Source organism: Nansenia antarctica (genome assembly GCF_963989245.1).
Source record: "Nansenia antarctica genome assembly, chromosome: 4".
Classification (NCBI taxonomy): Eukaryota; Metazoa; Chordata; class Actinopteri; order Argentiniformes; family Microstomatidae; genus Nansenia; species Nansenia antarctica.
In genome coordinates, this window is record NC_137689.1 from 60,317,134 (window position 1) to 60,340,542 (window position 23,409).

General features: G+C 42.9%; 2 protein-coding genes across 2 annotated transcripts in view; one reads left to right on the forward strand and one right to left on the reverse strand.

The window, feature by feature from the left end:
- The window catches only part of dhx29 (DEAH (Asp-Glu-Ala-His) box polypeptide 29), a gene marked incomplete at its 5' end in the record, with an annotated part of 12,585 nt that extends 6,109 nt beyond the window's left edge, over positions 1–6,476 (forward strand). Inside the window, 11 exons of the mRNA XM_080528684.1 lie at positions 148–232; positions 334–422; positions 534–662; positions 788–863; positions 1,217–1,441; positions 3,850–3,986; positions 4,177–4,267; positions 4,499–4,822; positions 5,050–5,181; positions 5,339–5,435; positions 5,654–6,476. Coding sequence (XP_080384810.1) covers positions 148–232; positions 334–422; positions 534–662; positions 788–863; positions 1,217–1,441; positions 3,850–3,986; positions 4,177–4,267; positions 4,499–4,822; positions 5,050–5,181; positions 5,339–5,435; positions 5,654–5,709 — 1,441 coding nt within the window. The 3' untranslated portion in view covers positions 5,710–6,476. The remainder of the gene's footprint in view (positions 1–147; positions 233–333; positions 423–533; positions 663–787; positions 864–1,216; positions 1,442–3,849; positions 3,987–4,176; positions 4,268–4,498; positions 4,823–5,049; positions 5,182–5,338; positions 5,436–5,653) is intronic.
- A 1,671-nt stretch (positions 6,477–8,147) lies between these two features.
- Positions 8,148–21,660, reverse strand: pstpip2 (proline-serine-threonine phosphatase interacting protein 2). Its single transcript, XM_080528785.1, has 15 exons — positions 21,609–21,660; positions 20,014–20,114; positions 18,645–18,719; positions 18,217–18,251; positions 18,016–18,122; positions 17,852–17,914; positions 17,009–17,107; positions 16,349–16,394; positions 15,906–15,985; positions 9,906–10,004; positions 9,668–9,764; positions 9,215–9,293; positions 9,050–9,084; positions 8,776–8,839; positions 8,148–8,668 (listed from the first exon to the last, which is right to left on the reverse strand). Exons 1-14 carry the CDS (start codon positions 21,639–21,641, stop codon positions 8,784–8,786), a joined length of 1,005 nt encoding a protein of 334 aa, XP_080384911.1. The 5' UTR covers positions 21,642–21,660; the 3' UTR covers positions 8,148–8,668; positions 8,776–8,783.
- Positions 21,661–23,409: the final 1,749 nt, after the last annotated feature.

The following is a 23,409-nucleotide window of genomic DNA, read 5'->3' on the forward strand; positions in this document are numbered from 1 at the left end:
TCCATATGTTTAAGGTCATTTGCTGAACTATGTGCTCTTATAAACTATGTGTATTTGTCAATCATAAACAAGTGTGATGAGATCATGCTTTCCTTATTGCAATGTTCATAACATTAATTTATCATTGGGTTATGTCTTCCTTCTCAGGTATAAGCTGGTAGCCCTGCACTCAACATTGTCTTCCAAGGACCAGGCTGCAGCGTTTACAGTGCCCCCTTTTGGAACTAGGAAGGTACTGTTGATTATTTCCAATTTGTAGTGGGAATGTGAGTTATGAATACTGCTCTGAAAATCAGCGATTCACCAAATGCCATTACCTTGTCTCTATTCCAGATTGTGCTGTCCACAAATATAGCTGAAACTGGAGTCACCATACCTGATGTTGTTTTTGTCATTGATACTGGAAAGACCAAAGAGAACAAGTAGGGTCATAGCCGTCTCTCATACAAGTGATGCACCAATTAAACACGTATCTTTGTAATCTATTAGAAATGATAATGATAATCACGCTGATATCTCTCTCTCTCTCGCAGGTACCATGAGAGCAGTCAGATGAGTTCCCTGGTGGAGACGTTTGTTAGCAAGGCCAGCGCCCTCCAGAGGCAAGGTCGGGCTGGGCGTGTACGTGACGGCTTCTGCTTTCGCCTGTATCCCAAATACAGGTCAGTCTTTCTTACCTCTGTTCTTTCTCAACAGCCACAGGTTGTTTTCCACAGGCACAGCCCGGTTCTGAGTGAACGGGTTCGATGTTCCCTTCTTAGATTAGATTATGTTTGTTTGTTAACAGGTTCCAGGTCTTCATGGATTACTCCATACCAGAGATACTGAGGGTTCCCTTAGAAGAGCTCTGTCTTCATATTATGGTACTGTAACATTACCTTCTCAACCAAACATTAATTGCTGACATTATAAGCAGGTGATATACAAAGCTATTGATCTCCTATAGACTATTTACACACCCTGCACATCAGGGGAGGCTGGTGGAGGTAGAAATAGGAGGGTGGGATCATTGTAATGCATGGAATGGAATGAGGGATGGTACCATGTTCCATGCATTACAATGAGCCCATACTCTTGACTTCTACCACCAGCCTCCTCTACTACTACACACACTTATCCTACATCCTACACACACCACCTTGTAATAACAAATAGTATCAACCATTCAGAATGAGCCAGCCTAAAGGTCTTCCTCTGTCCTTCCTGCCCTCTACAGAAGTGTGAGTATGGCTCTCCAGAGGAGTTCCTGTGTCGTGCCCTGGACGCGCCCCAGCCCCAGTCTGTGAGCAACGCTGTGAGTCTGCTCAGGAGGATCGGAGCATGCCACCTGGAGGGACATGCTCTCACCCCTCTGGGACACCACCTCGCCACCCTGCCTGTCAACGTCAAGATTGGCAAGATGCTCATCTTTGGCGCCATCTTGGGTTGCCTGGAGCCAATCGTAGGTTTTATGATGGGAGACGTCTACGTTCTTTTATGTTTCGTCTGTCTGTTGACATGTTTATGATAGTGTTTCATAGAGAAAAAAAAGCAGCATCCGCACATTCAAATCTGTGCAAAAATCATTATTTTATTGCAAGCTTTCGGCCATAGACCATCTTCAGGCATAAAGCAGTGACAAGTAAATGCAGGTCTATGACCAAAAGCTTGCAATAAAATAATGATTTTTGCGCAGATTAGAGTGTGCAGATGCTGCTTTTTTCATTCTCTTTGATACTCTTCAGCTCCAGCATCTCAGCTAAAGCCTGGTACACACATAAAGATAATCTGGCCGATTTTGCCCCGATTTCCCCCCTTCCAATCCAAGGACAGCAAACGCCCGATTATCGGATGGCTCTAAAGATTATCCTACAAGATTATCCTGTGGTGTGAGGTGTGTTAAGAGTCAATTTCTCCCGACAATCTGCTCGGAAAATGGTTGGGGCCGATGATCGTAAATATTAAACATGTTCAATGATCGTCGGCTCCGAGCAGATCAAAAGTCCTCCAAATAGGATTGACAATTTCCAGCCTAACCACAGTCTAAAAACCGCTAAATCCACCAAAAACCAGCCCAAAACCTATATTGTCAGAAAACCGCTAATTACTATTGGGCAGGTGCCCATCTCCTGCCCCCTAAACGGTATGTCTGTTGCCAATGATGTTTGTAAAATAAAATAAAAAGCCACCCCATCTGGCAGCCCTGCTCGCGAGTCCGATTGTGACGTGGAATGGAATGTAGCCAATCAAGAAGCAGTGGTGTGCCGTCAGGGCCAGCAAGGCCTTCTCTGCTGGCCTAAACATCATCAGAATATACATTTTATTTTTATATATTTTTTCCACAAATATGTATTAATGATTCCCCATAGTCTATTCTCTTCATGTCATAGCTTTCCTCTTGGTTGCGCTGCTTCCAGTCTCCGATTGAGATTTGGAGGGCTGGCCTTTATGTTAGAGCTTTTATCCAATCAAAATGTGTTGCTAGGGGGCTCCAAAATCTGCCCGCCTGCACAATAAACGGTGCCGCGAATACGACCTGTAACTTAACGTTGAACGAGAAAAGCTGTGGCGTACCTAGTGGAAACCTACGTAGATTTCGAGTTGGCGAGCAAAAGCAACAACGGCGCCTGCTGTAAGGCTCAATTATGTCAGCACCCAGCACGTCTTTTGATTGGATACGCACTATTGATACGCACTATTGATATTCACTATTGAGATGCGTAACTATGCCGGTAGATGTGAAACTTTTGAAAGTGCGCAGGGAAACGGAGCTCCACAACGAAAGCTTTCGTTGACTGATCGATAATACTGATCGATTGTGTCCTGTTTTTGGGTAAACAATAACTTTCATTTAGGGGACACGATGAAAGCGCCGAGTCCACAAACAGAGGAAACTACGTTGAGCTTATTTATTTTCTTGCTGAAAACAACCCAGATTTACATTACCACCTGTCCACAAACAAAGTGTTTACTGGGACGTCAGGCAAAATACAAAACGACCTGATTTTTGCTATTGCTGAAGTGATGGGAGAAGAGATCAAAATGGAGATTAAAAAGGCACCCTTTGTCGCTATTATGGTGGACGAGACGACAGACGTGGGTAATGTAGCGATCTTAAAGATGTTAGTTTAACACTCTTCATTGTAAATGCGGATTTATTGATTAAAAATGCTTCGGAAATATTAATATAACTCTGTTGTACTTGTCTGACTATGTTAAGGTGATGCAACGCCCGGTTATACTGTGTTTCTGTCTAGTTTCTAGAGCCATGGCGTCATAACGATGGTATTAAGAGGTAGAATAATTCAGGTAGGAATGTGTCGGACATCACTGAAGGCCTAGGTGTGAAATGCACCGCCCGCCACTGTCAAGAAGCGAGCTGACTGACGCGTCTTCTTCTTTTCGTTCTTCGGCACTTTATTTGCCCTGTCGCACATGGCTGCCTCGTACAGGTCAGTCAGGGTACTACTACCCTGATCACGTGAGATTTCTGGCTTGGGGGACGAGACTCTAGACTGTCGTAACAACAGATCTTTATGTATGTGGTGTGCTGTATTGGGAATATCGGCACACACCACACACAATACGATCAAAATACACAATCAATACTCTCAGATAAAAAATCGGTTAAGATTTAGACAATCGTTATGTGTGTACCAGGCTTAAGTCTGATAACGGAGGAGCGGTGGTATTTTCACTATTTTGAATGACAGTGTTTCATAAAAACATTCTAGGGACAAGTTTTCTATTCTTCTTATCAATATCTGAAACATCATTTCGCACCTAACTGCTTTTGAATGAGCATTTATGGTTCTTGTTATATGTTTTGCAACACTGTATAATCCACCATTAACATGAATTGTTCTACAGGCGACTATAGCTGCAGCCATCTCAGAGAAGTCCCCCTTTGCCACTCCTATGAACAGGAAAGAGGAGGCAAACCTGGCTAAAGCAGCGCTGGCTGTGGCCAACTCAGATCACATCACCATATACAATGCCTATCTGGGGTAGGTGCATCTTCCATTTCAATATGGACTACCAGACATTTGGAGAAGTCTATCCAGATCTAACCCTAACCCTAAGCAGTCTGAGTATAGTATAGGTCCCCGAATGAGGTGATCAATTGTTTCACTGCCTTCATAATTGAATTCCTTGTTCCTTGTTTTCTTTTCTCTATCGCTATTGTTTTGCTGACAGGTGGAAGAACATACGCAGTGAGGGAACCCGAGCCGAGTTGGCCTACTGCAGGAAACACTTCCTGAACCGTACCGCCCTCATCACCATAGAGGTTCACTCTCTCTCCCATGCAAACCCTTATATGTTTTTATGTCACCTCCAACTAGATTGCCTGTGTGGTGCACAGTGAAAGCAGTTCATTCTCTCTTGATAGGAAAAATGGTCTGGTTGTTACGCCACCTATGGTAGAGATCAAATTTGGTGATATGCAACCCTTCACGGAGCATTAACTCAGATGTAGAGTGGTTAATGAGGATGTTTACCATAACTTCCACCCCACCAGGATGTAAAACAGGAGCTGATGAGGATGATGGATCAGGCAGGCTTCTCTTCCTCTGGGAGGTCTAGTCGAAGCCTACCCTTCTCCAGGGAGAGCTCTGACCCTAAGCCCCTGGCCCCTCTGGCCAAGCCGCAGATCTGTGTGCTGAACGCGGTGCTGACGGCGGGGCTGTATGACAGTGTGGGCCGCATCCTCTACACACCCTCGGTGGACGTGCTGGATAAGGTGGCCTGCTCGGTGGAGACAGCCCAGGGCAAGGCCCAGGTTCACCCCTCTTCAGTCAACCGCAATCTGCAGACCCACGGATGGCTGCTCTTCCAGGAGAAGGTGCGTGTGGGGGGGTCACTGTTTTCTTTTTTTTCTTTTGTACTTTATGTACAGAGCAGGTCTTTTAAACGGAACACCGGTTCTAAATGGTTGTTCATTAGAAGGATCTTGTTTAGCTCACAGTTAAGGCTAGCATGGCAAGAGTCCTTTGACGTGTTCTGTGTTTTTAATCTCAGGGAAATTCCTCTTTCAAGTGCCTATGTATTCATTTCATTGCATTTCCTCAGGTGAAATATTCTAAAATCTACCTGCGGGACACCACCCTGATCTCCCCGTTCCCCATGCTGCTGTTTGGAGGTGACATAGATGTGCAGCACCGTGAACGACTCATCTCTCTAGACGGGTGGATCCATTTCCAGGTCAGACAGTGGGCATTGCTGGTCGGACGCATGATGTCTGTGTCATGAGTCATTAGTGGGGTGTGGCGTCGGTGTTAGAGCAGTCGATCTGACACTTACTGAGGGACGTAATGACGCATAAGTTGACATGGTTGACTCCCTTTCCTCTGTCTCTCAGGCCCCAGTCAGGATCGGAGTCATCTTCAAACACCTGAGGAAGCTGATAGATTCACTCTTGGAGAAGAAGCTAGAGAACCCCAGGATGAACCTAGAAGGTACAGGAATTATTGAGCCAGCCACCCCCTCCCCCCCTAACCGTTCTGTTTTATCTTGTTCCGTTCCTATGTTCTTCTTCTTACTTCTCTCACCTTCGTAGCCTGCTCTATCCCAAATGGGCACACTTATTTGAGTTCATGATTTACAATAATATTACACTGTGTTGCTGTTGTTAAGTTGTTGTAGTATAACGTCATATTTCCTCTCTTACCCAAAGATGAGAAGACCATACAGATGATAATTGAATTGATCAAGATTGAAAATACTACATGACCGCCGTGGACCACAGACCCATAGATCAGACCTCAGACAGTTGTCATCGGATGGACAGACAGATGAACAACTAACCTGACGAACACAGAGATTACGGGCCCTATTATGCACTTCATAAGTCTTAAGCAATAAGACGAGGCGGTAGATCTAAACTTAAGACGTGGAGGCGTGGTCAAGGCCACTTTGCTATTATGCGTGCGGTAGTGGGCGCCTAAGACCCGGCGCTAAGCCCAGAAATTAGTCATGGGTGTGTTTTGGGCGTCTTCTCAATCAACCCAATCAGCGTGCCAGGTGCCATTCCCTTTAAGAACCGGCTGCGTTAAGTCATAAGCGCTATGCTATTATGCAGTTCATAGGCGCTAGACTTCATGCACGTTTTGCGCAAACCGCGGAGGCGCGCTCGTGTTTCAAAACGTGCATGAAGTCTAAACTTAAGAACTTTTCAAACCACTTCTTAGCGCTAGGCGCAAAGTCAGATCGCATAATAGCAGGGGCGCCTAGCGCACTTCATTAACATATGAACACTCCCACAATGAGTAATATATGCACGGGAGTCTTACGTCTTATGTGTGGGCGCCTATCGACACCTGCATAATGGCAGTAGCGCGTATGAAGCGCATAATAAGGGTGGCGGTAGGTCTTAACCTGGCGGTGCGTCTTAATTAAGACTTAAGACGGCAAGTTAAGAAGTGCATAATAGGGCCCTACATGTTTGTATAATGAAAACTAATAATGAAAACAAAATAGCTTTTTCTTTTCGCTCCTGTTGCCAAACATGAATAAAGCTGTCTCTTCGGTGATGGCTAATTATTATGTTCAACGTGTTTCGAGAAATAAACATTTTCGATTTAATCTGGACTCCATTGGAGCCAACATCCTTCAGTGGTTTTTATTGGCCCTATGTTTTCAAAAGACGTAAAAACAAATGGCTTCTTGTTTGTTCCTTGTAGATAAGTTTGAAATATTCCTACAATTATGCTACTGATGTTGCCCAGACAGTTATTTTAAGATCTTAAGACAGTCATGATTAATTTAACAACTTTGCTGTAACAAACAATGCCATCTACATTGCACTATCAATCTGGTACACTGGTTAGAGGCACAAGAGGATTACTTTATGATGAGGTCCTATGAGACTCCCCAGGGCAAAGAAGTCAAATCTCGAGGTTCCACAGCTGCTTTTATCAACATATGCCATATTATTGATGATGCAGGCAACACCACAGAAAAAGAGTGGCCACGGAATGCAGTCAAATCTCCTGTTTACTTCTCTGTACTCATGACATGTGTTCTCAGGGAGTTGTATTGTTAACTTGAACTTTTATTTCCTGGATGGATAACAAAGGAGGACCATAGGTTATATTACATAAACTGTACTGTACCACTGAGGTACACTGCAGTCCCCAACCGACCCACATTTGATAAATGTTTATTCAACCTTTATTGATGAACGCAGACTGACCTCCCGGTAACAAATAGGCTTCCACTAGGACAGAGGAGATCCAAATACATAGATGTTTACAGTCCGTTTCCCCAGACAGGACCGTGACGACAGATGTGAGCGACTTCACATGTGTGACTGCTTAGTAAGGGAGGTTATGACCACACCTGAGACTAACTGGCACCCGATGAACACCTTGGGAGCAATTTGGGGTTCAGTGTCTTGCCCAAGGACACCACAGCTGCCCCACATGACTGCATTCGAATGCTTTTGACTTTTCAAACAGTAACATTTTCTTTGCAATTCATAATGAATGTTACCAAACTACAAACATACATTATACATACACATCTGATTGTTAACAATTAAATATGTTAATTGTTCAGATAGAACTAAAGTTTCTTGGAGCTGCCGAACGCACTGTAAAGCATGACCCTCTACTCATATCATTTCATGACGAACAACATACGGTAATTAAGAACTATGAGATAGTATTAACCACTAACTGGTGTTTTAGGAAGTTCAATGTTGAGAAACATTGTGTAATTTCCTTAGTGCTGACTCATTACTATAGTGTTTTCTCATGCCACACCCACTTCTGTATTTGTACTGCTGAGGCTTGCCTGAACTACAAACACTCAAATAAGGAAGGGATTCATTTGCCACAGGGGAATCAGTCTCACTGTCTACGTATTGCAAGTAGGGTTGCAAAGAGCACATCATTGCAAAGCCTAATTGCAAGTAAGCCATCTTTGTGAGTGAGCCAACATGGTTTATTTGTGAATAACTGACAATGCCACTGATCAAGAAGCAGTTGAAGTGAAAAAGGGCCAACTTAAAGTGCTAGCCCCACAGTTGAACACTACTAGATTTAAAAAGGAAACGCATTCTGCAGGATAGACAGAATCTACTGTGACATCTCACCAGATATCACCAACTAGGACTACAACTGCTACACAGTTTTGTATGTATTTAATAAAGTTACAAAATCCTCACACATATATACTGTATGTATCCATAGCAAATATTTAAGTTAACTATAAATATATTATTCTGTATTAATATTAATGTCAGAATCAACAAAATAAATAAGCTTCAGGTAGCCCTCTCTGTTGTTGGGAAGTGTCCTCTGGTACTTCACCCAGAATTAAACCAATAGTTTTCAGTGAATAATTTATGATTGCTTTACACATTGGCTTAGATGCTATTTTGAAAAAAAATTCCAAGGTACAGTAGATGAACCTTCCCCAGCTACAGTGGTTAATGAAGTGAGTAAATTGTACAGTACATTCCTACATGTTAGAACCCATTTCCATGTATTGTATATGAACCATTTATGACACGTTTGTTTCTATATTCAGACACAGTGCAGTATTGCGGGTATGATCGTTGCTTGCTATTGTCCAGTTGAAGGCAGGTCCTGCAATATCCCTTTTATATCCATCAAGTGCAACTCTGCTCTCGGTATAGATCCATAAAGCAGTGCAGATCCATCAAGCAGTACAGATCCATGGAAGACTAGCAAGAGAAAATGTAAATCCAAATAAATCATTTAAAACATGTATTTAGCTTTTATGGGGGTGATTAAAATGGTGTTAAACTAGAGATGTATTAAGAATACATACCATGTCTGCTAGTATCGTATCAAACTGTAGCCTGGCTCTGCTATAGATGAGTAGACCACATCACCTACGATGGAGGAACAACGCAGGGGCTTGTGGTGAAAAGGATATCAAGAGTTCTTGGGTAAATCACTTGACTTATCTAAATATAAATGTGTCCACATTTCTTTGGTCCTGAACTGCTGTGCAGCAGTGTATTTGTTCATTCCAGGTGATGAATCTGATAACTTCAAAATCACAGTAAATGGTATCTCAGTGTGTCAACATCATACTGCACCTCCAGATCTGCCTGGGTCAGGTAATGGCCCTCTCCTGATGTTTACAAAACATACGCAAGAAATTATGATAAAAGGGACAGTTTATGTTAGAATAGTGCAATTCATATCGAAACGTCCATGGTCGGTAATAATAAACCTAATTTTGACTTGCATTCCTGCCTCACCTGGTGATGTGGGGAGGTTGTCTGGGGGGTGCTGCTGGGGCTCTCTGGCCGCTGTAGAAGTTCTCATACAGGACAGGAGCTGAGGACAGAATGTGTTTGTATTGTGGCATGCACAAATTGAAGGATTTGCAAACAACTCACAATAAACATAACTGAGTAATCTAAAATAGTGATGCTATGGAGAGGGGAGAGTTATACTAATTAATTCATTGCAATTATATAGCGCCTTTCAATAAGAAAGACTAAAACGTTCTCCACTAAAACCCCTGCCCACCCCCCCACTCCGCTACCAGTCCCACAAAATCCTGTGGGAAACACTGATAGTGCAGTACAAATTCCCCAGGTGAATTGAACTGTTAGAGGTGGCATAGGTATACTGTATATACTATGTGTTTTCTGTGAATGGAGCAGCACTTGTTGTCCTCGGCGAGCACTGTATCAGGAACACTGTACCTGGTGGTTTGTCTCCTGTCCGTCTAAGGTTGACAAAGTGTTCAATGTCCTCCTGTATGTGACACTGCTCCAGTGACTTCCTCACTTCCTCATACAGCTGAACCCACAAACACACCAAACTAACACATTAGAGATACAAACTAAACCTAGGTGTTATTAATACATAAATAAATATATTGATGAAAAAATATTATTACCCAACCCTAACCCTAATATAGAAATAAACATTTGCTCTGACCTCATCGCTGGTGACACACTGCTGAGAGAGCTGGTTGAGATGAGTCCACACCATGTTCCTCAGAGTGCTGATCCTCTCCACCTCCTGATTCTCAAACATCTGGACGGAGTAAATGGATAAACAAATAAACACAACATCGCATAACTGTCTGTTTAACATTTTCAGGATCACAACTGCAAATCTGGTAAAATGTGGGTGTGGATTACCATTTCCCAAGGAGGTGTGGAAGGGTTTCAAGAAGATCACGGGCCACAAGCAGCCACATACTGTGGTGGAGGGGACCCGAGAGCAGGCGGATGACCTGAACTGCTTCTTTAACAGGTTTGACCAACCATCCCCCTGTCACCCCCCACAGCCCCCGACCCTCTCCTCCCCTCTCCAATGTACCGCACCCCTGGCAACAGTAGCCCCCACTCCCCCTGACCCCCTCACACCCCAGCAGCAATTGCCCCCCCTTACCAACACCAGGAGCCAGGGAGCATGCTTCACACCTGGAGACACCGGTACTCACAGCTTTATAACATCTGAGCAGGTGAGAAGGCAGCTCTCCAGGGTGAATGTGAACAAGTCCAGAGGTCCAGACAACATCAACCCCAGGGTTCTGAAGGTGTGTGCTGGAGAGCTGGCGGACACATTCCAACATCTCTTCAGTCTATCTCTAAGACTGAGGAGGGTGCCACAGCTCTGGAAGACCTCTTGCATCGTCCCAGTGCCAAAGAAGGGACGGCCCAGCACCCCAAACGACTACAGACCTGTCGCCCTGACACCACAGGTCATGAAGATCCTGGAGAGGCTAGTGCTGCAACACCTTAAGCCCCAGGTGAAGGACTTCCTGGACCCCCGGCAGTTTGCATACCAGGAGAGCATGGGGGTGGAGGATGCCATCATTTACATGCTGCACAGGGCCTACACACACCTGGAGAGGCCACAGAGCATGGTGAGGACCATGTTCTTCGACTTCTCCAGTGCATTTAACACTATCAAGCCATCACTGCTGGCTGACAAACTAGCAGTGATGTGTGTGGAGGACTCCCTGACGGCTTGGATCCACAACTACCTCACAGACAGGCGTCAGTATGTGAGACTGCAGGGCTGTCAGTCTGAGGTGGTGGTGTGCAACACCGGTGCCCCCCAGGGAACTGTTCTGTCACCCTTTCTCTTCACCCTCTATACCTCCGACTTCCAGTTTAGCTCCGACCAGTGCCACCTGCAGAAGTTTTCGGATGACTCCTCTATCGTCGGTTACATCACAGATGACAGGGATGAGGAGTACAGGGCCCTGGTGGAGAGCTTTGTGCAGTGGTGCGACACCAACTACCTTTTGCTTAACACCAGCAAAACAAAGGAGTTGGTGGTGGATTTTAGGAGGAAGAGAAGGACCCCAGCCCCCATCACCATCAAGGGGGTGGAAGTCGAGAGGGTGGACTCCTACAGGTACCTGGGAGTACAAATTAATAACAAACTGGACTGGACTGACAACACCGAGGCTCTTCTCAGGAAAGGGCAGAGCAGACTGTTTTTCCTGAGAAGGCTGAGGTCTTTCGGTGTCTGCAACAAGCTGCTGCAAATGTTTTATCAGTCGGTGGTTGCCAGCGTTCTGTTCTTCGCCGTGGCCTGCTGGGGTGGAAACATCTGTGCGAGGGATGCTGCGAAGCTAAACAAACTGGTGAAGAAGGCCAGCTCTGTGGTGGGGACCGGGCTGGACAGCCTAGAGGTGGTGGCAGAACAGAGGATGGGGAAAAAACTGGCGGCCATGCTGGCCAATCCCTCCCACCCGATGTACTGCGAGCTGGCGGGGATGAGGAGCAAGTTCAGCCACAGATTTGTTCTCCCCCGTCAAAGTACAAAAAGATTTGGACAGTCCTTTGTCCCAGCTGCACTCCGACTCTACAACCAGGCCCTGCAGGGTGGGGGAGACCTGGAGCTGGAACTTTTGGAACTTTTTACTTATTGAGCCTGCACTGTTTTATGTATTTTATTGAATGTTTTCTGTTTTCTGTATTGAATGTTTTCTGCCCTAACTGAGCTGTTTGACAACAAAATTTCCCCATTGGGGACAATAAAGGTTTTCAATCAATCATATATTTTTCTAAGTTATGAATTGAGAGGTTAGTTGTCTACTGTCTGACCCATTTACATTACATTTAGTTGGGGGCCTTAGGGATATTTTTGTGCAAAAGCACCAAATTTGGCCGAGATGTAGCTCAGAGTATGCTCTAATGATTTAGCCAGGGCGCACGAGCCAACGACCAACGGCGGCCAAATCAATATGGCCGCCCTCCGAAAAAGGTTTCGGCTTTCAACTACGCGAAAGTGAGTTTTATCATAACTTTGATCTTTTTTTCAGTCTAAGTGAAATGCTATCAATATTGACCAAAGGTGTTTAGAATTTCAACAATATAATTATATCATAATCAGAATTAGACACATTAATTGCCAGGAAATATTTATATTGTCAAATAAACTATAGGATCCTTATAGGATCGCCCTCTACATGACTTTTGCAGCTGCAGTGGAGGAGAATGGTGCAGGCTTTACTGGCATCTGCAAGATGAGTCCAGTAAGGTTCCCAAGTCTTGGTCGTGGAGTACCAGTACCAGCCCCATGTACTGAACAGCTGGACAGAGGTTGCCTGGTTCCAGTAGAAGCTGGCCTGCAGCAGTGCCCTTTCGACATGCTCAATCAGTGCAGCTTAGGTGGGAGGCAGGTTCTCAAGGGACTTGGTACTGTTTGAGAAAAGCCGATGTCTGGCTTCATCTACTCGGCTGGAGCCAAAGCTCTTGCTGTACATGATGATGACCATACGCTGTACACTATGTACACTGTGTATCCAGGAAAATTCTGGATATATTATAATAATTGGCCAGATCATTTGGACCATTACTGCGCCATCGAGCACAACTACAGTGCTTGCTGCTGATGTTTTTTTTTCTTCCACATTCATGCATTTAAGAATGTCTGCCTTTGTGCCGCTGCATAAAAGTCCATGGTTGGAAATGCTGGGTGGCTCCCTCTGATTTTCAATCCTGAACAATTCTGCCATGTCTGCATCGGGCTGGGATTAAAGGGAAAGGAATAGTTAGGTGAGTCATGTTGTGCTTGTGAATGCCTCTTTCTAATTTTTTTGGCTTTTGGGTCAGGTCGATTGGCAAATGCCAATGTCCTTGCTGTGACGTATTGCGTCGGTCTTGCAGGTGTGATGGGTGCCGCCCAATGCATTGTACTTCTGACATTGACATTCTCGGTTGCAGGTTGGCATCTTCTGTATTAGCTGCACAGGGTTTGAGGAACTCTGGACCATGGAGGACGATATCATTGAACACTCGTAAAGGTTCAGCAACAGATGTTGTGAGTCAGTTGGACGGGAAGGAGCCGTCAAATGTGTGGGCTCGTTGTAAGCAGTACTTGTGTAAAACCAAGGCGGCCCTCATCAACAGAATTAACTCATCCTGAGCCAATTGTTCCTCTTAGCCACTTGTTCCTTGTTTGCGATGTAGGTTTCCCTCCCCTTCTGGTGCTCACTCTATTCAGGCAGATAGCTGAGGAGATGTTGCTTGAATGTTGTTGTGTGGGATTCATAATCAGACACAAACACCTGCGTTCTTTCATAAGGTTCCTGTAGAGTTGCCGTAATAGGAGATTGTGAAGGAGGATCTGAATCCTCAACCAGAGCAACAATTTGTGCAATAGTTAGATGGTCAAAGGTTGTCCCCCACTCACTGGTAGATGCTTCCCCTTCTGACACCCTGGCCTGGCAGTGTCATGAGATGCTTGCCGTTTTGCTGCATATCGCAACATGAGATAACATTTGGCATGTAGTACACACCTGCTGCGTGCACATCGGAAGCTTGTGTAACTAACCTACCAAGAAGCTAACATTTTTTACAGGATTCTGCCTAGCTTTTCAGATTGGAATCAACATGATCTGTTACCGCCTTGTGAAGGTCATCCATATCTCCCCCTCACATATGACACAATGAATGCCACAGGCTTTGGGTTGACATGATCGAAGCTTTTTAGGACTCACTACTAAGGAGGAGCCAACGTCATACTTTGGAGTCCTTTTGTAGTCCTACTACAGTAGCTTCTACAGCGTTTGTGTATAGCACTATGTGTTTTAAGCGTTGCTGCAATTCCTGAACCGTCATTCAACTGATCAATTGTAACATTAACAGAAGAAGGAAGAACATTAGCAATAGCTAAGAAATCCTTTTTTCCCTTTCTAGTGATCTTGATCTTGATCTTGATCTTGGTCTTTGCAATGGTTCATCAGCATCTCATTGGCAGAGACAGCATAGGTCCCAATTAATGGTGCCGCTACTAGAGGTAGAGGTAGAGGCCATATTGTGATGACATAATACATGACTTACGTGAGATTGAGGAAATTGTAGCCTACATGGTGTCATTGCAGGAAATAGTAGTTGTAGACAGAAGTAAAACAAGACAATACCTTATTTTCAGCATGTCTCCTATCAATTGAAATGATAAGAATGCATATATGACAATGGGCTGTGTTCGTGTAAACAGAAGAAGGCATCAGTCATTGTTATCTTGATAGCTAGCTACTGTAGAATATTACAGGCTGGCTCCACTACCAGCGTTGCGTCACCTCGCCATCGGCGTTGCAGTAACTTGACGTTGTACCAGCTCCACCGTCATTTGTCGCATATAAAAATATAGATTTTTCCACCTCAAGTATCAGCCGTTCGTCATCCATTTCTGCAACAAGCTTCAAGCACCTGTGGTGATTCAATATTCGCAATAGCTGCGACCAGGCACGAGCTATAGAGTAGTTGGCTACGAGCATTTTCAATCTGGTATCTTTTCTATTAGTGGATTAACCGCTGTGGTGATTTAACTGATGATAAAAAGACATCAAGTAGACTACAAACAGAGCAAAACAAGAAAACAACACCAGAAAACAACCAAAATACAATTATAACCAACAACCAATATACAATTGTAAATATACGTTCACGTTCGCCATCAGAAATCAAACTTTGCCGAATTTTTACTTTGGACGCAGCCATCGGCCGCAAAGCAACGCGGACGCAACGTAGGCAGTGGAGCACCTTACAAAATTATATTATTATTATTATTATTATTGATTACAAAAGAAACGTTCCCTGGCTGACAACAATTCCGGACGCAACGCAACGCAGACGCAACGCTCGATGGCCATAGTGGAGCCTGGGCGTTAGCTAGCCAGCTAACTAGCTAGCTAATGTTGTGAGGTGCAGAGAGCGGGATCCTGGAATAATTGTGAGATTATGAAAATTACTGATGATGAATGATGAATTATAACTTACGTGAGGAAGAAAATAGTAGTTGTATACGTTACTGTCCATCTTTATGACTTGCACACAAGCATGAAGTCACACTACTGTATACAGCTTTTTTAAATTCAAATTCAAATTGTAACTGTCTTTAAGTTCACGAGGTCTGGCCCTCCCACATGCTCCCCAACATTCAAAATGGGTCAATATTGGATTTTATATATTTTTTAAAGTTATTGTAAAACTCATTTTCGGGGAGCCGCCATCTTGGAAATATGCAAATTAGGGGTCCAGACACACCCAATTATAAATATAAGCATTCCAATGTGTTTCTAATGGCCAAGAAACATAAATAAGACACCACGTTTTTATTTGAAGCTAATTTGGTTCAAAAGTTATAGCCAAAACCTTTTTCGGAGGGCGGCCATATTGATTTGGCCGCCATGGCGACCCCAGTGGCTCGGGCGCCCTGGCTAAATTTTTGCACAGATTTGCACGAACATAGCCTCATATAGCCCTAAGGCCCCCAACTAATTTACATTTTTGGCATTTAGCAGACGCCTTATTCCAAAACGACTTACAATCGACACATTTGACTAAGCAAGTGAATCATCAATTCACCAGTCGTAGCAGGAAGAGTAATCAGTAGAAATCTTAAGAGACACAGTATAGGGGGAAGCCGGTGTCTCAGGAGGCACAGTGCTGGGGGGTAGTAGACCCTTACCTCACATGCATTCACATGCTCCGTCTGCCAGTCCTCTCTGACTTTCCCCATTACAGTGACATTCTGCATGTATACCCTGTCTGAAATTCAAGTCAGAGAACACATCGTTTGGGACCATAATCATGTGTTCATCTAAATATGCATTCTTCAAACATTTTTCACCCATTTAACACCTAATGAAATTCACAACCCCATGGTTTTCGGTGGCCTTGTATAATTTTGTTCAGTTTCATGCTGTCATTAGTCTGCATTCTGGCCAGGTCGTAGAAGGATAAATGTATTCATTTGATGAATATATGAATATATGTTTGTATAATGCCTGAAATCTTCGGTGCACCCACTGGGTGTTTCTGCACCCTGGTTGGAACCACTGCTAGATGTTGGTTTGTTGTGGGGTTCTCTGTTTTTATGATGACTCAGAAAGAAACAGTTGCCATTCTTACCAGCTTCCTCAGCATTCTCTTTGGCTTGCTGTGCTTTAGAAAATAGCTGAAAGATTGAGAGAAAATGTGTCAATTGACTGTAATATATAATGTATAATCAACAGCTGAGTACATGCCATTAAGCCAGGATGGCAATCAATATTTGGCACTGCCTATTCTTGGTAATTGAAGCATCAACACTTCTGTCTACTGCTGGTATGTCTGACTACTGCTGGTAAACCCTGTTGGCTAATTACTGTCTGTCCCATGCATGCCTGTTTGACTTCCTGTGTCTGTCCAAATGTTCATACTGTATGTAATGCTAATTCTTTAATGCTGTTAGTGTGCTTTCTGCTGTGCTTAATGTTGTGCGGGTTTATGTGGATGTGTGACGCTGTCCATTTAACTTAATGCTGTGACTGTAAGTGGAGGAGGTGTGGAGATGTATGTATGTTTCTGTCTTTTAACTGTGCTGGAAATGCTTGGATGTGTGCCGCTGTCTGTCGTGTGTGTTCTTTGTTTTTAACATAACCTGATTTCTTTTCCCCCTTCCCTCAAGAGGCTTTCGTCTTTTACCAGGCCGCCAATGCAAATAAGAATGAGTTCCTATTGGCCTGCCTGGTTAAATAAAGGTTAAATAAAATAGAAAATAAAAATAAACACTGTGAGGGGCTACAGTACTTTTTCCTGCTGCTTGGTGGTGTTGGTGGTGGCATTTCGGTTCATGTTCTGCTCAGCTTCCTCTTTGTCGCGACACTTCTGCTCGTACGTCTTCTTTGACTGTGCAGAATCACATGGATTAGCAGGATGGAATTCTGACAAACACGACTGTGAATATGATTTACTGGCTTTGATGTCTTTAGACAACATGGAAGCCTCATGGATAGTCTGTGTGTGGCTGTTTTTCTGTCAGTTCTTCTGGGTCACACCACGGTGTAGTAGAACATGCCCAATGATTCAATGGCAGTTGGCATGGCAACATGACATAACATGCTCGACTGAAACAGTGGTACTTTTGTCTGTCCAATGAAAACTCAGACATTTAAAGGTTTAAAATTAAGTCTGGACATTCTCCAGCTTTCTGAGTGGAGCAAAGCAGAATCTGTCAGTGTTTTTACTGGTTGGCTAACCTTTGCTCCGCAGGATGGATGGATATAAGTAACCAAGACCTAGGTGGAAGTTGTTTTATAGCTACTGTGATCCCAGACTTTATTGTCACTGTTTTTATTCACCTAATATTGTGTTTGTCTAAATGGCCTATGTGGACAAGGGACCTATTCTGGGATATTCTCTGTCAGAACAAAACATGTAACTTCCCATTTATTATAAGTGCCCCAGTATTCACAATCCATGCTGTTGATGAAACTTCCCTCTTCATGGGGGAAGGAATTACTCTGATTACAATAGTCTATTCAATGCTTGTGTAACATGAACTATTTATGCAAGTAACTGTAATGTCACATGTCAGTCCAGAGAATAGATACAATGTTTATATAACTAATGTAGGATAATTTTTCTACTTACCTCCATTGTTTTCTTGTACTGTGAGACCCTCTGTTTGTGTAGCACATCCATGTGCTGTTCTACCTGGAAAGACAGGGTTTTGAGGATCTTACATTAATGATCATAAGTGCCATAAGTGCACATTTATTTTACGCAATTAGATGTTTTAAGACTACCGGTGTTACCCTTTTTTTTGCTTCTTTCTGTCTCTCCCTGAATTCCTCCAGCTTTTTCACCTCCTCCCGCATAGTTTGTGCCAGTTGTAGGTGTGATAAACTCACATGTTCAGTCTCTACATAGTGACGGCATGATTAAGAACATGACACAGACACATACACACATCATAGGATGTCAACAGAACCATTGAAATAGCAGCAAACACTTACGCAGTTTGAATACATCCAGTGATCTCTTCAGTGTGCTGAACAGACAAAAGAGAGAGGCCATGGTTACCGCACAGCTTTTACAGTCGTTTTTGTTGTTGTTCCACAAACCAATACAACACGTAACCACTTAATCCTGACAGAAAGTCAAGCCACTCACAGAATCTTCTAACACTATTAATACCGCTGACACTCTTATCTGATCTCTCTGACCAATGCTGCTTGCACCATTTATCCACAGTAGACTATCATTCTATAAGAAAAAGTATGTTTTGTTACAGTACAGTTGCAGTCTTATCAGCAGTAGATTTACAACACATTAGTGTGCGACCTGAAGCTCAACTACGAGCCCGCCTCTGCACTGCTACAACATTGCCGTGTCTTGTTTGAAAGACAACTACTAAGTCGGTTCAACAAGTATACTGACTTACTTCATCTCATTGTGGCCACACACCTTCTTGGATAGACCTAGTAGTTCTTTGGCATACTTCTCCTCTATGGTTGCTCTGAAAGAAGACCAAAACACATGTCCTCAACTGAATGTGCAGGGGCAAACATGAGGAGCATACACAGCAGTGTGGTAGGATGGTTCATTATGCCCTAGACATACGAATATGAAGTTGACCTACAAATAAGGTTCACTCAGTAACAGCATTTTCGATTTTTGCAAACACATTAACACACATTAACCACAATTTCCTGCCAATGCATATTCAGTGACACCAACAACAGAAAAAACAGTTGGTCACTAATGACACATTGCCCGGGCGTCAAATGTTAGGCTATTACTCGTTTTATTTGTGTGTGCAAAGCTACATGATCTAAAACACAGTTATGTTAGAATAGCTGACCCAACATGTCTGTATTGTGGGACCTGGGGCCTCATTTACGCTTTGCATAGAACTGGCGTAAAAAGCTTGCGTACGTAGACAAGCAAGAACATTTACGCACACCAACATTCGGATTTATAAAACGGTGCGCACGCAAGTGGAATTTGCGGTGCACACGTTCCACACCTGCTTCCCTTTATGAATCACAATCAACTAAAAATGTTGTGCACATGAACGAGCGTCTTGTCCCACCCTTTTTAAGATAAAGATAAAGGTGATAATATTACAGGTAAGACAGGATACACTAGGGGTGCAACTAGTAATAATAGATAGTTCAGTAATAAAGTGGCTGTGCACTTAAGGTTCTCGTAGTCCGTATACATGGGGTGTGCTTGGGGATGATAGTCAATTGTCTACAGTGGGCTTGCTCATGTTCTTCAATGTATGGACATCGCAATCATTGACAAGTCAATGCGGACGGTGCTCAACTTCTTCATGTCCAGCCTCGCGCTACGTGCAATGAATATGAATGTAAAACGTCAATATATTTTCATGAATATCAATATGATACATACAGTAAAGATATATGTAATAATAAGATATGTCCAGTGTGCACATATATTCTTTCATATATAATACGTGAGAGGTCATATTTAGATTTATGTTACACAATGGTATCCATTTCAAAGTTGTTGTCCTATTTCATCCGCAGTTGCTCATTTCTCCAGTTTCTGTGCGTACGCATGGGTGCCAGTGTGCGTAGAGGTGCACACAGTTTCACGCCAAGTTTGTTTTTTATCAATCCCAAAATTGCAGGAAGATTTGCGTACGCACGTTTTTGGGCGCTTTATAAGCTTTATAAATGAGGCCCCTGGGATGCCTCATGTATTTTACAGCATGACTGACTGAAAATAACACTGACTCTAATAATCTGCTTATTTCATAGTGTCTGCTACTTGACAGATCTCACCTGGCTTTCATGAAATCTTCAATCTCCTTGGATGTCCTTTTGCCATCATTGAGGTGCTGGATGATTACATCATACCCCCCAGTGCAGGTAAGCTCAGTATTCTGCCAATACAGGGGAATGAGGAGACATGAAGAGTTATACATGAAGAGTAGTATAGTGGATAGTGTACATAGCCTTTATTTATGTAAACCAGCTCTTTTCCCTTCTTGTTTTTAGTTGTTTTTTTTCCTAGCACCAGGGGAGCCCCCCCTCCCAAATGTCGTTGTTTGGTACCTGTACTATATCAATGACAATAAAGACCATTCATTCATACTGACTAGTTATACCTAGTTATACAGTGGGGTACACACATTTGGGCACCCCTGGTTTAAATGTCTGTTACAATTAATCTCCAAGTGATTGAAAGCAAACCTGAACACTAAATGCTACAAAGTTAAACAAGACACCTAAAATTATTTAAGAAAAAAAAAAAGGAAAAGGGCCCTGTCCCAAAAGTTTGGGAACCCTTTTGGATTATTCTTTGTTACCTTTTGAGAAGATGATTACGGTACTAAGGCCCAGACCAAGGTGATTTACTCGTTAGGGCTTCAATGAGTCAGGAATATAATTCCAGGGTTGAACTATATATTCTGAAGTAACTCCATGCCTTCTTAAGTATCTGACTGCAGTGGCTGTTGTGTCTGGTGTTAAAAAACATGGGTTCCTCTAAACAGTTGTCCAAGGATGTCAGAATCAAGATAGTTCACTTCCACCATCAAGGAGAAGGCTACAAAAAACTCACGCAACGTTTCAAACTACCCATTTCCACTGTCAGAAACATCATCAGAAAATGGAAAATAAATGGAACAACTGAAGTCAAGGCAAGATCTGGAAGATCTATATCTTGATATAGATATATTTTATATATCTATATATATCAAAAATTATTTCAGATAGAATGGTCCGAGATCTGGTGAGAAATGCTCAGAAGAGCCCACACATCACTGCAAAAGAGCTGTAAAAAAGAGTAGCAGACACCGGTCTAGTTGTTTACAGGACAACAATACAGTGTACCCTAAACAACAAAAACCAACATGGCAGAGTTGCCAGAAAGAAGCCTTTCCTATGACCTGAACACAAAATTAAGCATCTGAAGTATGCAAAAGAAAACATTGAGAAACCTGAACAATGTGCTTTGGACTGACAAAACCACATTTTTGCACCCCACTGTACTTAGTTACACTGGCCTGTCTGTCAAGTAGGCTATAGCATCATACAATGGACACAAACAGTAATAAAAGCAACACAAATACAGTTCTATATGAGTGAGGAGGAGTTGTTGTTTTCAATGCAGTTGAAATTCCCTGTAATGTTTGGAGGGAAGATGACATATAATCATTTTAACCACATGTCATTAACATTTGAGAGGTACGGGGCATATGGTGATGCAGTCCCTTGAAAAACAGTGACCGTCAGGTAAAGTTTCTGAATAATTCAATTGTTTATCAACTCTCACCTAGGCTATACAGTATGCTTTTCTGGTTGCGAATAACTGCGAAGTTTAGATGACATGGCGTGACACAACACAAATAGGCTACTAACATTATATCACCTACCCAAAAGTAATCCTTAAAATGAAGATCTCTCATTGTGGACGAGGATAGAAGTTCCGTATAATTGTAATCCCGCAGGTTACTGCTGAGTGACTGATTGATTTGTCGTGTTGCGTTTGCGAATGGAGCTGTGTCTCCGCTAGGTCCTAAAACCCGACGAGAGAGAGAGAGAGAGAGAGAGAGAGAGAGAGAGAGAGAGAGAGAGAGAGAGAGAGAGAGAGAGAGAGAGAGAGAGAGAGAGAGAGAGAGAGAGAGAGAGAGAGAGAGAGAGAGAGAGAGGTTAGGGTTGATGACTTTGTATGGGTTGTGTGCCCCCTGTCCCTGATAACTTCTGAGTAGGATTGTGTGCATGATATTATAAACGATATATCTAACCTGGGCTTCCAGTCTTTTATTCTCACCTTCAAGTTTGGCAAAGCAAGACTATGTAATCCCAGCATTATGAGATGTGTATATTTCATAAACTGATTTTTTTTTATTATCAATGTACATTAAAATCAAAAACAGACCTTGATAATTTCATATCAGTATGGTACTTTTCTCTGGCAGAAAAATATTCAGTACATTCTACATGTAAAACTAGCTCCCATGTTTACATTAGGTAATGGCGCTACCTGGTGGTTCATTAATAGAAAGGATTAGTCTGACAGACAATGATCGTATTTGAGAGGATTTTTAGCAGCTGGGCCCAGTTGTTCAGAAGTAATCTGATCGGATTTCGGATTGGATCAAATCTTGAAAATGGGTTGTCCAAAGGAAAAAAGGATTCTGGAATCAGATTAGATCACATAATCCAGTCTTGTCTTCTTTGTCTGCATGTTTGGTCTCGTAGTGGCGATTTAAATTGTAGTCCTTAAACACAGCGATCTGTAATCCACAAACTAAGCACACAGCTTTGCCTTTCACTTCAGTAAATGAATACTTAGAAGTCCAGGTCTTGTTAAAAACCCTACACTCTGCATCAATCTTTTGGCGCTTTTCCACTACAGGGCCAGCGAGCCCGGGCTGTTCTTTGGCGCTTTTCCATTTGTCGGCTCGGGTCACTTACTGTTTCTGTAATAACTTATTAATAAAGATTTGAAAAAATATGATAACCATCGTATTATCTTAGTTTAATGTCATTTCAATGCATCATAGAACTTTTATTCTTTTAACAAGCATAACAAAAAAATCACTATTATGGCGATGTCCTGTGCCTATGCTGTTCCTCAGTCCAGCGGCAGTCAAATGCCGGTAGATTCGCGTCTTGCTCCCTTTAACACATGTCGGCGTTTCCCTGGTTGCGAGATCTAAACTACTAGAACTGAAAGCGGCAGGTAACAGGCACGCAACATCCATATGCTGTATATATAAATAAATATATTTGACTACCAGCAAGACACCGGAGCACTCGTATCTATAACCATCGCAGAGATTGTATGAGCCCCGCGTCAGTCAGCCTTTCCGTAGAAATACATCGCTCCGTTATATATCTAACGTTACATGTTTTAAGGCTGATCTGTGCATGATAGTGCTGCATTATGTTGATCTATTTATATCGACAGGGCTGCCAAGTTTCACCAAAAGTTTGGAGTGAGATTTTTTAGCAGTGGAGCGACCCAAAACTGTACACGTTTTGGCAGCGGCGGACCCTCTCTCCCACCCAATTATTTGTACTAGTTTCCTGCAATTTTACATGTTGTTCATGATAAACCAGCACAAGAAATTAAAATAATTTACATTTTATAAAAGAAGACAAAAATTCAGACAAAATATCATATTTATGAATGTTAATAAACAAATACAGTAGCCTACAGACTCTAAA

Bases quoted from the DNA above. Each gene is read 5' to 3' on its own strand.
- pstpip2 (XM_080528785.1), bottom strand. From the start codon at position 21,641: ATGAGAGATCTTCATTTTAAGGATTACTTTTGG. The intron at 17,915-18,015 runs GTAACACCGGTA...CTGTCTTTCCAG, and splicing joins AGAAAGAAGCAAAAAAAAGG to GTAGAACAGCACATGGATGT. The intron at 15,986-16,348 runs GTAAGAATGGCA...CTTGAATTTCAG, and splicing joins AGAGAATGCTGAGGAAGCTG to ACAGGGTATACATGCAGAAT.